Below are 15,186 nucleotides of genomic sequence, written 5' to 3'. Positions count from 1 at the left end.
TCTACATGACTATCTGCCTGTCCCTACAGACTCATAGCCCCATAACGTGGTGGACTCTACATGACTATCTGCCTGTCCCTACAGACTCATAGCCCCATAACGTGGTGGACTCTACATGACTATCTGCCTGTCCCTACAGACTCATAGCCCCATAACGTGGTGGACTCTACATGACTATCTGCCTGTCCCTACAGACTCATAGCCCCATAACCCCATAACGTGGTGGACTCTACGTGACTATCTGCCTGTCCCTACAGACTCATAGCCCCATAACGTGGTGGACTCTACATGACTATCTGCCTGTCCCTACAGACTCATAGCCCCATAACGTGGTGGACTCTACATGACTATCTGCCTGTCCCTACAGACTCATAGCCCCATAACGTGGTGGACTCTACATGACTGCCTGTCCCTACAGACTCATAGCCCCATAACGCGGTGGACTCTACATGACTATCTGCCTGTCCCTACAGACTCATAGCCCCATAACGTGGTGGACTCTACATGACTATCCGCCTGTCCCTACAGACTCATAGCCCCATAACGCGGTGGACTCTACATGACTATCTGCCTGTCCCTACAGACTCATAGCCCCATAACGTGGTGGACTCTGACTACTGCCTGTCCCTACAGACTCATAGCCCCATAACGCGGTGGACTCTACATGACTATCTGCCTGTCCCTACAGACTCATAGCCCCATAACGTGGTGGACTCTACATGACTATCTGCCTGTCCCTACAGACTCATAGCCCCATAACGTGGTGGACTCTAACATGACTATCTGCCTGTCCCTACAGACTCATAGCCCCATAACGTGGTGGACTCAACTGACTGCCTGTCCCTACAGACTCATAGCCCCATAACGTGGTGGACTCTACATGACTATCTGCCTGTCCCTACAGACTCATAGCCCCATAACGTGGTGGACTCAACATCTGCCTGTCCCTACAGACTCATAGCCCCATAACGTGGTGGACTCTACGCCTGTCCCTACAGACTCATAGCCCCATAACGTGGTGGACTCTACATGACTATCTGCCTGTCGCTACAGACTCATAGCCCCATAACGTGGTGGACTCTACGCCTGTCCCTACAGACTCATAGCCCCATAACGTGGTGGACTCTACATGACTATCTGCCTGTCCCTACAGACTCATAGCCCCATAACGCGGTGGACTCTACATGACTATCTGCCTGTCGCTACAGACTCATAGCCCCATAATGTGGTGGACTCAACATGACTATCTGCCTGTCCCTACAGACTCATAGCCCCATAACGTGGTGGACTCTACATGACTGCCTGTCGCTACAGACTCATAGCCCCATAACGTGGTGGACTCTACGCCTGTCCCTACAGACTCATAGCCCCATAACGTGGTGGACTCTACATGACTATCTGCCTGTCCCTACAGACTCATAGCCCCATAACGTGGTGGACTCTACATGACTATCTGCCTGTCCCTACAGACTCATAGCCCCATAACGTGGTGGACTCTACATGACTATCTGCCTGTCCCTACAGACTCATAGCCCCATAACGTGGTGGACTCTACACCTGTCCCTACAGACTCATAGCCCCATAACGCGGTGGAATCTACATGACTATCTGCCTGTCCCTACAGACTCATAGCCCCATAACGTGGTGGACTCTACATGACTATCTGCCTGTCCCTACAGACTCATAGCCCCATAACGTGGTGGACTCTACATGACTATCTGCCTGTCCCTACAGACTCATAGCCCCATAATGTGGTGGACTCTACATGACTATCTGCCTGTCCCTACAGACTCATAGCCCCATAACGTGGTGGACTCTACATGACTATCTGCCTGTCCCTACAGACTCATAGCCCCATAACGCGGTGGACTCTACGTGACTATCTGCCTGTCCCTACAGACTCATAGCCCCATAACGTGGTGGACTCTACATGACTATCTGCCTGTCCCTACAGACTCATAGCCCCATAACGTGGTGGACTCTACATGACTATCTGCCTGTCCCTACAGACTCATAGCCCCATAATGTGGTGGACTCTACATGACTGCCTGTCCCTACAGACTCATAGCCCCATAACGTGGTGGACTCAACATGACTGCCTGTCCCTACAGACTCATAGCCCCATAACGTGGTGGACTCTACATGACTATCTGCCTGTCCCTACAGACTCATAGCCCCATAACGTGGTGGACTCTACATGACTATCTGCCTGTCCCTACAGACTCATAGCCCCATAACGTGGTGGACTCTCTATCTGCCTGTCCCTACAGACTCATAGCCCCATAACGCGGTGGACTCTACATGACTATCTGCCTGTCCCTACAGACTCATAGCCCCATAACGTGGTGGACTCTACATGACTATCTGCCTGTCCCTACAGACTCATAGCCCCATAACGTGGTGGACTCTACATGACTATCTGCCTGTCCCTACAGACTCATAGCCCCATAACGTGGTGGACTCTACATGACTATCTGCCTGTCCCTACAGACTCATAGCCCCATAACGTGGTGGACTCTACATGACTATCTGCCTGTCCCTACAGACTCATAGCCCCATAACGTGGTGGACTCAACATGACTGCCTGTCCCTACAGACTCATAGCCCCATAATGTGGTGGACTCAACATGACTATCTGCCTGTCCCTACAGACTCATAGCCCCATAACGTGGTGGACTCTACATGACTATCTGCCTGTCCCTACAGACTCATAGCCCCATAACGTGGTGGACTCTACATGACCTGCCTGTCCCTACAGACTCATAGCCCCATAACGTGGTGGACTCTACATGACTATCTGCCTGTCCCTACAGACTCATAGCCCCATAACGAGGTGGACTCTACATGACTATCTGCCTGTCCCTACAGACTCATAGCCCCATAACGCGGTGGACTCTACATGACTATCTGCCTGTCCCTACAGACTCATAGCCCCATAACGTGGTGGACTCTACATGACTATCTGCCTGTCCCTACAGACTCATAGCCCCATAACGCGGTGGACTCTACATGACTATCTGCCTGTCCCTACAGACTCATAGCCCCATAACGCGGTGGACTCTACATGACTATCTGCCTGTCCCTACAGACTCATAGCCCCATAACGCGGTGGACTCTACATGACTATCTGCCTGTCCCTACAGACTCATAGCCCCATAACGCGGTGGACTCTACATGACTATCTGCCTGTCCCTACAGACTCATAGCCCCATAACGTGGTGGACTCTACATGACTATCTGCCTGTCCCTACAGACTCATAGCCCCATAACGCGGTGGACTCTACATGACTATCTGCCTGTCCCTACAGACTCATAGCCCCATAACGCGGTGGACTCTACATGACTATCTGCCTGTCCCTACAGACTCATAGCCCCATAACGCGGTGGACTCTACATGACTATCTGCCTGTCCCTACAGACTCATAGCCCCATAACGTGGTGGACTCTACATGACTATCTGCCTGTCCCTACAGACTCATAGCCCCATAACGTGGTGGACTCTACATGACTATCTGCCTGTCCCTACAGACTCATAGCCCCATAACGTGGTGGACTCTACGTGACTATCTGCCTGTCCCTACAGACTCATAGCCCCATAACGTGGTGGACTCTACGTGACTATCTGCCTGTCCCTACAGACTCATAGCCCCATAACGTGGTGGACTCTACATGACTATCTGCCTGTCCCTACAGACTCATAGCCCCATAACGTGGTGGACTCTACGTGACTATCTGCCTGTCCCTACAGACTCATAGCCCCATAACGTGGTGGACTCTACATGACTATCTGCCTGTCCCTACAGACTCATAGCCCCATAACGCGGTGGACTCTACATGACTATCTGCCTGTCCCTACAGACTCATAGCCCCATAACGTGGTGGACTCTACATGACTATCTGCCTGTCCCTACAGACTCATAGCCCCATAACGTGGTGGACTCTACATGACTATCTGCCTGTCCCTACAGACTCATAGCCCCATAACGTGGTGGACTCTACATGACTATCTGCCTGTCCCTACAGACTCATAGCCCCATAACGTGGTGGACTCTACGCCTGTCCCCATAACCTGGTGGACAGACTCATAGCCCCCCATAACGTGGTGGACTCTACATGACTATCTGCCTGTCCCTACAGACTCATAGCCCCATAACGTGGTGGACTCTACATGACTATCTGCCTGTCCCTACAGACTCATAGCCCCATAACGTGGTGGACTCTACGCCTGTCCCTACAGACTCATAGCCCCATAACGTGGTGGACTCTACATGACTATCTGCCTGTCCCTACAGACTCATAGCCCCATAACGCGGTGGACTCTACATGATTATCTGCCTGTCGCTACAGACTCATAGCCCCATAATGTGGTGGACTCTACATGACTTGCCTGTCGCTACAGACTCATAGCCCCATAACGTGGTGGACTCTACGCCTGTCCCTACAGACTCATAGCCCCATAACGTGGTGGACTCTACATGACTATCTGCCTGTCCCTACAGACTCATAGCCCCATAACGCGGTGGACTCTACATGACTATCTGCCTGTCCCTACAGAGTCATAGCCCCATAACGTGGTGGACTCTACTTGACTATCTGCCTGTCCCTACAGACTCATAGCCCCATAACGTGGTGGACTCTACGCCTGTCCCTACAGACTCATAGCCCCATAACGCGGTGGACTCTACATGATTATCTGCCTGTCCCTACAGACTCATAGCCCCATAACGTGGTGGACTCTACATGACTATCTGCCTGTCCCTACAGACTCATAGCCCCATAACGTGGTGGACTCTACATGACTATCTGCCTGTCCCTACAGACTCACAGCCCCATAACGTGGTGGACTCTACATGACTATCTGCCTGTCCCTACAGACTCATAGCCCCATAACGTGGTGGACTCTACGCCTGTCCCTACAGACTCATAGCCCCATAACGTGGTGGACTCTACGCCTGTCCCTACAGACTCCAACTGTGTTGGGATTTGTATTGTCATGTTCTGTATATCCCGTCTGGCATGTCTAAACGCAGGTGGACTGGAAATAATGGTGTTAAGCCTAGATTCAATCAGTTCAGCATTAACCTGCTATAACCAAGACACTTTCTGTTTGTATTGTTCTGATATAATACTTGGGCTGGATTCAATCAGTTCAGCATTAACCTGCTATAACCAAGATACTTTCTGTTTGTATTGTTCTGATATAATACTTGGGCTGGATTCAATCAGTTCAGCATTAACCTGCTATAACCAAGATACTTTCTGTTTGTATTGTTCTGATATAATACTTGGGCTGGATTCAATCAGTTCAGCATTAACCTGCTATAACCAAGATACTTTCTGTTTGTATTGTTCTGATATAATACTTGGGCTGGATTCAATCAGTTCAGCATTAACCTGCTATAACCAAGATTTTCTGTTTGTATTGTTCCCTGGATTCAATCAGTTCAGCATTAACCTGCTATAACAAGAAGTTTGTATTGTTCTGATATAATACTTGGGCTGGATTCAATCAGTTCAGCATTAACCTGCTATAACCAAGACACTTTCTGTTTGTATTGTTCTGATATAATACTTGGGCTGGATTCAATCAGTTCAGCATTAACCTGCTATAACCAAGATACTTTCTGTTTGTATTGTTCTGATATAATAATTGGGCTGGATTCAGTCCCTATCATGGAATATAGCAGAAGATCCACGTTAAAATGTAAAGGTTGGTTCCCATTGAGTGGACATAAGCAGCATTTACCTTTAATGCAGAGTCTCCGTGACCGCGGGAAAATTGCCTTATAATTGTCAATCACACTATAAAGCAGATCTTCAGCACAACGGATTGAATAGAGCGTCTGATTTTTTCCTTTATGTAAGCCAACAGAGCCCCAGCCTTGTGTTTTACAGTTTTAGAGGGTTACTGAGGTCCAGAGCTGGAGGCCTCCACTTAACTAGTCCTCTCTAGCGCTCTCTCGCTCTCAGCATGTGAGCATAGCTCAGCATTCCACAATGATTTATAATGGGCCTGGGAGCCACACCCTTTACGCTGTGCTCACACACGCACACAAAGGAACCAGCACATGAGAACCAACGGGGCTGGAGCCAACCATTGCCCCTTGCTGATAGTAATTCCAACCTGCAGAGCCCATTAACTTCTCCAATAATGCTGCTAGGATAGCATCCCAAATGGCACCCTGTTACCTAGTGCACTACTTTTGACCAGGGCTCATTGGGAATAGGGTGCCATTTGGGACAACCCCAAACCAAAGTGTCTGTCCAAATGTGTAGGCTAATGGTTGAAATGTGAAACTGATGTGTTTTTTTGGTTCAAACAATAATTGGATAACAGGTAGTAGAACATGAGAAATGTATTACTGCAACGTTAACTGGTGTTTCTGTGCAGAAAGCCTTTATTGGGGTTCACACACACAGGCTTATAAATTCACTTATTCATTTATTTATGTACAAAAGTCATTCAAAGATTTTAAGTCATGAGATTGAATTACTTTACAAGCCCAAGTCATGTATAATACATCACATCCATTTAGTGTAGGGTTAAAACAAAACATTGCGGTAACTAGGATGATATTATGCCATAGCAGTGTTTAGTGGGATTGTTTTAAATGTTATAGTATTATTATTCTTACATACAATTCAGGACCAGAATACAATACAACTCAAAAGATGTCCCTTGTAGATTTTGTTCAATTATGTCTGTACAATAAATAAGTATAAAATATATCTCTGTTATCAATCTGTGGAATTTTTAAAAACACATTTAAACATACAAAACACTAACAACTATCACGTCCGAAAAAAGACCAGCTATTTCGGGCAAAGGGAAACGTTTATCTGATTCTTGCCAGATTTGAAGAAAAATCGCCAATTTATAATCAATATATAAATTGCTTAAATAACATTTAAAGTTTTGATTTGGGAGTATTGTCTAAGACCATAGCACTTTAGAAGTGACCAAAAAATGTCCTTGGATATATTCAGGATCATTTTGGGGTTTCTTTACATACTGGTATGTTTAATAAAACAGACCGATGGACCACAAACGTTGATATGAACAGTTATATGAAACCAAACATTACACAATATCAAGTAATCGATCTAGAGCCCTCACATAAAACACAGGGAAACAGCTTCTCTGGAATGGAATCTTCCGGACAGATGGGACTAAATGTCTGCACCTGCTTTATATCCAGTAGAAGGGTAAATATATCTCATAATGTACCTAAAAGTTTTTTATGTTCATCTTAAAAAGGCCCAATGCAGCTGTTTTTACCTCAATATCAAATAATTTCTGGGTAACAATTAAGTGATTGTTTTGAATTAAAATGGTCAAAAGTAATACAAATAGCTTCTTAACAAAGAGCAATTTGTGATGCAAGGATTTAGCTAGGACTGGCTGGGTGTGGTCTAGCTGTAATTGGCAGAGAGGTTTGTAACTGGTTTGTAACTCTCTTCATTATTGGTCTATTAACTAATGGTGATGTCACTATGCAGGCCAAAACTCCATCCCACCAAAACAGGTTGAAATTTCAGGTGGTCTTTTCAAACAGCTCTCACACTAAAAGGGCATTATCATCATTTCACAGTATTATTCCAACCTCAGTGTGGAAATATATATAAAATACTGTAAAATCACGTTTTTGACCACACTGGGCCTTTAACCTGTAATTTACCTTTTGGTTCTACTTTAAAAGTCACGTAATCTCTCTCTCACTTCTACTTCATTGGTCTATATTTTGTTTTGTTCTATTGTGTTAAACAACGTTAACTTCCCACTGGAAAACACAGGTGCAAACATTTAGGAAATCTGTCTCTGAGTAGGATGAAAAACAAGGAATATTTGTTGGTAATTTTTTCTCTCTTCTCGCGTTTTAAAAGTCAAGTATAGTCAAACGAACAATACAGTCGAATCACTCACATAGTCAACATTGTCACATAAACAGAGACCTGCATGGCGGGAAAGTTGATAGGTGACAGAAAAACGCATGCGTTTGATTGACCGGCCCACACTCTGTAGCACCGGGCTGAAACCGTCCCTAACCACAGATCTAGGATCAGATTACCTTAATTCATCTTTAGTGGTGAAAAACATCTGATCTTGGACCAGTAGTTATAGGAACAACTTTCACCTACTCCAGCCCTAGGGGCAGTGTGTGTGTGTTGTGTGGGAGGTGTAGTCTCTTGTGTGCCCCCCACTACACCTAGTTCCTCCTCTCCTCTCTCCTTCATAGCTTAATCTTCTTGACCACAGGGATAGGGAGGACTTGATGGATCTTAGCTCTCTCCTCATTCACCTCCATACGGACCCAGTCAGGTCGAAAAGTGCCCTTGAAGCCTACAAACGTTAGCTTGTCTGAAACACAGAGAAATCAAGAAACGCTGGCTCAATGTCAGCTGCTCACATTCTGAGTATACACAACTATTTCTCTCTCCACAATAACTACAAGAAACAAGCAACAACAAATAACACAAAAATCACCCAGAGCGATTGAGAGGGAGGACAGAGCGGGAAAAGGGAGAGGGGGAAGAAACAGGGGAAAGAGGAGGGAGAAAGAAAGACAAAGCGAGCTAGCTGGCAGTCCTCCTCCTCCATTCTCCAACACTGTGCATACCACGGAGGCGTCTCACCCCATCCAGGAATGATTTCTACACAAATAGACCATTTGTCGTCTCTGGAATTACACCCCACAGTGAGAAAAATGTGTCCCGCAGCCTGCTCCGGGATGTCTAGGGGTGTAGAATCTATTTAGTACAATGTACTGTGTGATCTAAAATTAGAATCAGAATTTGGAGAAGGATTTCTGAATTCCAAAACGTGGGTTGTGTCAAGTGACTTGAAGGGGAGAGGGGTTAAGTATGGAGGGAGGAGAGGAAGGACCCTGCTGCTCTGGCATGGGGCTAAGTATTGATTATCCGCACGCACGCACACACACACACACATACACTTTATTACATAGGCTACTTACTATGAATCAGCATTTATGAGAGATGTATGTGAAACACTGTCAGCCCTGAACACTAAACACTGACCATCATTACAAGCCAGATAATTTTGAATCAATGAATACACCTTTAATAAAAGTTGTGTTACTGTATTTGATAAGCAAACAGCACCAGTTTAACATTCAACACGGTTTACAAAACGTTAGTTTCTGAATCACAACAGTATACCAATAGCACCCTCTACTGTGTGTTGGTTGAAATCTCCCATAGGAACTAATCCTAGAAATCGAGAATTTGGGATTATAATGGTTCTATCTGAGTTATTAACACAGCCCTCTCCTAAACACCCTGATTCACGTTGTTAAGTTAAAAAGCAAGTTCAAAATTGCTCACAAAACTCAAACCAATGAGGGTTCGGAACTATAAAACAAATCATCTCAGAATCCTTTTTTTTTCAGATAGAGCCTTTTAATTCCAATAAATAAATCATTGTTGAGCCAGGCCAGACCTGTTACTCCTCAACTTGAGGGTTTGGTCAACTCTAAGGAGCTACAGTAGTTAGTTACCTCTCAACATGAGGGTTTGGTCAGCTCTAAGGAGCTACAGTAGTTAGTTACCTCTCAATATGAGGGTTTGGTCAGCTCTAAGGAGCTACAGTAGTTAGTTAGTTAGTTACCTCTCAACATGAGGGTTTGGTCAGCTCTAAGGAGCTACAGTAGTTAGTTACCTCTCAATATGAGGGTTTGGTCAGCTCTAAGGAGCTACAGTAGTTAGTTAGTTACCTCTCAACATGAGAGTTTGGTCAGCTCTAAGGAGCTACAGTAGTTAGTTATTTACCTCTCAACATGAGGGGATGGTCACCTCTAAGGAGCTACAGTAGTTATTTACCTCTCAACATGAGGGTTTGGTCACCTCTAAGGAGCTACAGTAGTTAGTTACCTCTCAACATGAGGGTTTGGTCACCTCTAAGGAGCTACAGTAGTTAGTTAGTTAGTTACCTCTCAACATGAGGGTTTGGTCACCTCTAAGGAGCTGCAGTAGTTAGTTAGTTACCTCTCAACATGAGGGTTTGGTCACCTCTAAGGAGCTACAGTAGTTAGTTAGTTACCTCTCAACATGAGGGTTTGGTCACCTCTAAGGAGCTACAGTAGTTAGTTAGTTACCTCTCAACATGAGGGTTTGGTCACCTCTAAGGAGCTACAGTAGTTAGGTAGTTAGTTAGTTAGTTACCTCACAACATGAGGGTTTGGTCACCTCTAAGGAGCTACAGTAGTTAGTTAGTTAGTTCGTTAGTTAGTTAGTTAGTTAGTTAGTTAGTTACCTCTCAACATGAGGGTTTGGTCACCTCTAAGGAGCTACAGTAGTTAGTTAGTTAGTTAGTTAGTTAGTTAGTTAACTCTCAACATGAGGGTTTGGTCACCTCTAAGGAGCTACAGTAGTTAGGTAGTTAGTTAGTTAGTTACCTCTCATCATGAGGGTTTGGTCAGCTCTAAGGAGCTACAGTAGTTAGTTAGTTACCTCTCAACATGAGGGTTTGGTCACCTCTAAGGAGCTACAGTAGTTAGGTAGTTAGTTAGTTAGTTAGTTAACTCTCAACATGAGGGTTTGGTCAGCTCTAAGGAGCTACAGTAGTTAGTTAGTTACCTCTCATCATGAGGGTTTGGTCAGCTCTAAGGAGCTACAGTAGTTAGTTAGTTACCTCTCAACATGAGGGTTTGGTCACCTCTAAGGAGCTACAGTAGTTAGGTAGTTAGTTAGTTAGTTAGCTCTCATCATGAGGGTTTGGTCAGCTCTAAGGAGCTACAGTAGTTAGTTAGTTACCTCTCAACATGAGGGTTTGTTCACCTCTAAGGAGCTATAGTAGTTAGTTAGTTACCTCTCAACATGAGGGTTTGGTCACCTCTAAGGAGCTACAGTAGTTAGTTAGTTAGTTACCTCTCAACATGAGGGTTTTGTCACCTCTAAGGAGCTACCGTAGTTAGTTAGTTACCTCTCAACATGAGGGTTTTGTCACCTCTAAGGAGCTACAGTAGTTAGTTAGTTAGTTACCTCTCAACATGAGGGTTTGGTCACCTCTAAGGAGCTACAGTAGTTAGTTAGTTACCTCTTAACATGAGGGTTTGGTCACCTCTAAGGAGCTACAGTAGTTAGTTAGTTACCTCTTAACTTGAGGGTCTTGTCAGCCCCGAGGAGTTCCAGTATTCTGGTCCAGGGGCCCCGAGTTACCAGGCGACCCTTAGACGTTATTATGACGATAGAGCTAGAGAGAGAAAGAGAGAGTGGGGGAGAAAGAGACAGAAGTGAAAGAGAGATGGGGGATGGAGAAGAGGAGGCAGGGAGACGAGAGAGTTAACTTTGTTCAACTCTGTGTCTTCCCATTCTAACATGAAAAAGTTAGTGTGTGTGTGTGTGTGCGTGTGTGTTCTTACTGGTCTGTCAGGTTGTTAACATAGCTCTCTATCTGGGCAGGTACACCCTGCAGTATGGAGTTCCTGAAGCCTTTGCTCTCCACCAGTCTCCCGTCATGGCCATCCATCACCGTCAGCTGCACCCCATCATCTGGCTGGTACAACTTCCTGCCGTTAACCTGCCCGGCAACCACAACATCCAATCAACCAATCATGACATTATTGAATAACTTTTTACACACAGAGAAAGCAAACACACACACACACACACACACACACTCTGTGTAGGCGAAGTCCTCCTTGATGTGGAAGAAGCGTGTGTTGTAGGACTCCAGCTTGATCTCCAGGAAGTGGTCTGTGGTGCGCTGTAGAGGAGAGAGAGAGAGAGAGAGAGAGAGAGAGAGAGAGAGAGAGAGAGAGAGAGAGAGAGAGAGAGAGAGAGAGAGAGAGAGAGAGAGAGAGAGAGAGAGAGAGAGAGAGAGAGAGAGAGAGAGAGAGAGAGAGAGAGAGAGAGAGAAAGAGAGAGGGAGGGGGGGAGGAGAAGAAGAAAGAGAGCGATCGATAGATTGATAGATTGATAGATAGATAGATAGATAATAGATAGATAGATAGATAGATAGATAGATAGATAGATACATGAGAGAAAAGAGAGAGAGGAGAGGAAAGAGCGAGAGCGAGAGCGGAGAGGAGAGGAGAGGAGAGGAGAGGAGAGGAGAGGAGAGGAGAGGAGAGGAGGAGAGGAGAGGAGAGAGGAGAGAGAGAGAGAGAGAGAGAGAGAGAGAGAGAGAGAGAGAGAGAGAGAGAGTGAGATCTTAAGTGACCGATACTGGTATAGAAATGTCCATCCTGTCCACAACACTGCTGCAGAGATTTATTGAGATGCCAAGACTCTTTCTTCTCTTTCTTTGCATGACTGTATCTGTAACACTATATAGAGAGGTTGTAAAGGGTTTCAAACACGGTGAATATACTATGAATAATAGGAACTAGTGTTATTAGAATACTATGCACTAGTACTATGAATACTACGAATGAGTAATAAACAGTTTAAATAAGTGTTTGATTAACTATTTTAGAAAACGATGCACAGTGCCACTTGTGACCAACAGACTGAGCGTTGTCCTCACCAGCTTGGCGCTGGGCAGTTTCCTTGGCATGGGCACATCTACGATGGGCATCTCTGCGTGCAGGGGGTAGGCCTGTGTCATGCAGTCACTGGGGCCGCTGCCCTTAGGGATAACGGCTGTGATTTTAACCCTCTCACAACCCTTCACTGAACAGAAGGCAAAGTCCTCCTTCTCATTGTGGGCCTTCACTCGAAGGAACAGCAGGCTGAGAGGGAGACAGGGGAGACTAAGAGTTAATAAGGATTCACTCGGAGGAACAGCAGGCTGAGAGGGAGACAGGGGAGACTAAGAGTTAATAAGGATTCACTGGGACAAACAGCATGCTGAGAGGGAGACAGGGGAGACTAAGAGTTAATAAGGATTCACTGGGAGTAACAGCAGGCTGAGAGGGAGACAGAGGAGACTAAGAGTTAATAAGGATTCACTGGGACAAACAGCAGGCTGAGAGGGAGACAGAGGAGACTAAGAGTTAATAAGGATTCACTGGGACAAACAGCAGGCTGAGAGGGAGACAGGGGAGGAGACTAAGAGTTAATAAGGATTCACTGGGAGTAACAGCAGGCTGAGAGGGAGACAGAGGAGACTAAGAGTTAATAAGGATTCACTGGGAGAAACAGCAGGCTGAGAGGGAGACAGGGGAGGAGACTAAGAGTTAATAAGGATTCACTGGGAGAAACAGCAGGCTGAGAGGGAGACAGGGGAGGAGACTAAGAGTTAATAAGGATTCACTGGGAGAAACAGCAGGCTGAGAGGGAGACAGGGGAGACTAAGAGTTAATAAGGATTCACTGGGAGAAACAGCAGGCTGAGAGGGAGATAGGGGAGACTAAGAGTTAATAAGGATTCACTGGGACAAACAGCAGGCTGAGAGGGAGACAGGGGAGACTAAGAGTTAATAAGGATTCACTGGGAGTAACAGCAGGCTGAGAGGGAGACAGGGGAGACTGAGAGTTAATAAGGATTCACTGGGACAAACAGCAGGCTGAGAGGGAGACAGTGGAGACTAAGAGTTAATAAGGATTCACTGGGACAAACAGCAGGCTGAGAGGGAGACAGAGGAGACTAAGAGTTAATAAGGATTCACTGGGAGAAACAGCAGGCTGAGAGGGAGAAAGGGGAGACTAAGAGTTAATAAGGATTCACTGGGACAAACAGCAGGCTGAGAGGGAGATAGGGGAGACTAAGAGTTAATAAGGATTCACTGGGACAAACAGCAGGCTGAGAGGGAGACAGAGGAGACTGAGAGTTAATAAGGATTCACTGGGACAAACAGCAGGCTGAGAGGGAGACAGAGGAGACTAAGAGTTAATAAGGATTCACTGGGACAAACAGCAGGCTGAGAGGGAGACAGGGGAGACTAAGAGTTAATAAGGATTCACTGGGACAAACAGCAGGCTGAGAGGGAGACAGAGGAGACTAAGAGTTAATAAGGATTCACTGGGAGTAACAGCAGGCTGAGAGGGAGACAGGGGAGACTAAGAGTTAATAAGGATTCACTGGGAGAAACAGCAGGCTGAGAGGGAGACAGGGGAGACTAAGAGTTAATAAGGAATCACTGGGAGAAACAGCAGGCTGAGAGGGAGACAGGGAGACTGAGAGTTAATAAGGATTCACTGGGACAAACAGCAGGCTGAGAGGGAGACAGGGGAGACTAAGAGTTAATAAGGAATCACTGGGAGAAACAGCAGGCTGAGAGGGAGACAGGGAGACTAAGAGTTAATAAGGATTCACTGGGACAAACAGCAGGCTGAGAGGGAGACAGGGGAGACTAAGAGTTAATAAGGATTCACTGGGAGTAACAGCAGGCTGAGAGGGAGACAGGGGAGACTAAGAGTTAATAAGGATTCACTGGGAGAAACAGCAGGCTGAGAGGGAGACAGGGGAGACTAAGAGTTAATAAGGATTCACTGGGAGAAACAGCAGGCTGAGAGGAGACAGGGGGAGACTAAGAGTTAATAAGGATTCACTGGGAGAAACAGCAGGCTGAGAGGGAGACAGGGGAGACTAAGAGTTAATAAGGATTCACTGGGAGAAACAGCAGGCTGAGAGGGAGATAGGGGAGACTAAGAGTTAATAAGGATTCACTGGGACAAACAGCAGGCTGAGAGGGAGACAGAGGAGACTGAGAGTTAATAAGGATTCACTGGGACAAACAGCAGGCTGAGAGGGAGACAGAGGAGACTAAGAGTTAATAAGGATTCACTGGGACAAACAGCAGGCTGAGAGGGAGACAGGGGAGACTAAGAGTTAATAAGGATTCACTGGGACAAACAGCAGGCTGAGAGGGAGACAGAGGAGACTAAGAGTTAATAAGGATTCACTGGGAGTAACAGCAGGCTGAGAGGGAGACAGGGGAGACTAAGAGTTAATAAGGATTCACTGGGAGAAACAGCAGGCTGAGAGGGAGACAGGGGAGACTAAGAGTTAATAAGGATTCACTGGGAGAAACAGCAGGCTGAGAGGGAGACAGGGGAGACTAGAGTTAATAAGGATTCACTGGGACAAACAGCAGGCTGAGAGGGAGACAGGGGAGACTAAGAGTTAATAAGGAATCACTGGGAGAAACAGCAGGCTGAGAGGGAGACAGGGAGACTGAGAGTTAATAAGGATTCACTGGGACAAACAGCAGGCTGAGAGGGAGACAGGGGAGGAGACTAAGAGTTAATAAGGATTCACTGGGAGTAACAGCAGGCTGAGAGGGAG

General features: G+C 46.1%; 1 protein-coding gene across 1 annotated transcript in view; it reads right to left on the bottom strand.

Annotated features, from left to right (window-relative positions):
• Positions 1–6,375: 6,375 nt before the first annotated feature.
• Positions 6,376–15,186, bottom strand: part of cemip (cell migration inducing hyaluronidase 1) — a 99,925-nt gene continuing 91,114 nt past the window's right edge. Inside the window, exons 15-19 of the mRNA XM_065012222.1 lie at positions 12,485–12,689; positions 11,638–11,722; positions 11,379–11,538; positions 11,109–11,209; positions 6,376–8,359 (exon numbers count right to left, since the gene is read on the bottom strand). Of these exons, the coding sequence (XP_064868294.1) occupies positions 8,232–8,359; positions 11,109–11,209; positions 11,379–11,538; positions 11,638–11,722; positions 12,485–12,689 (679 nt within the window). The 3' untranslated portion in view covers positions 6,376–8,231. The remainder of the gene's footprint in view (positions 8,360–11,108; positions 11,210–11,378; positions 11,539–11,637; positions 11,723–12,484; positions 12,690–15,186) is intronic.

Source organism: Oncorhynchus nerka, linkage group LG27 (assembly GCF_034236695.1).
Source record: "Oncorhynchus nerka isolate Pitt River linkage group LG27, Oner_Uvic_2.0, whole genome shotgun sequence".
NCBI classification, from domain to species: Eukaryota; Metazoa; Chordata; class Actinopteri; order Salmoniformes; family Salmonidae; genus Oncorhynchus; species Oncorhynchus nerka.
This window is presented reverse-complemented; position numbering and strand designations above follow the sequence as displayed.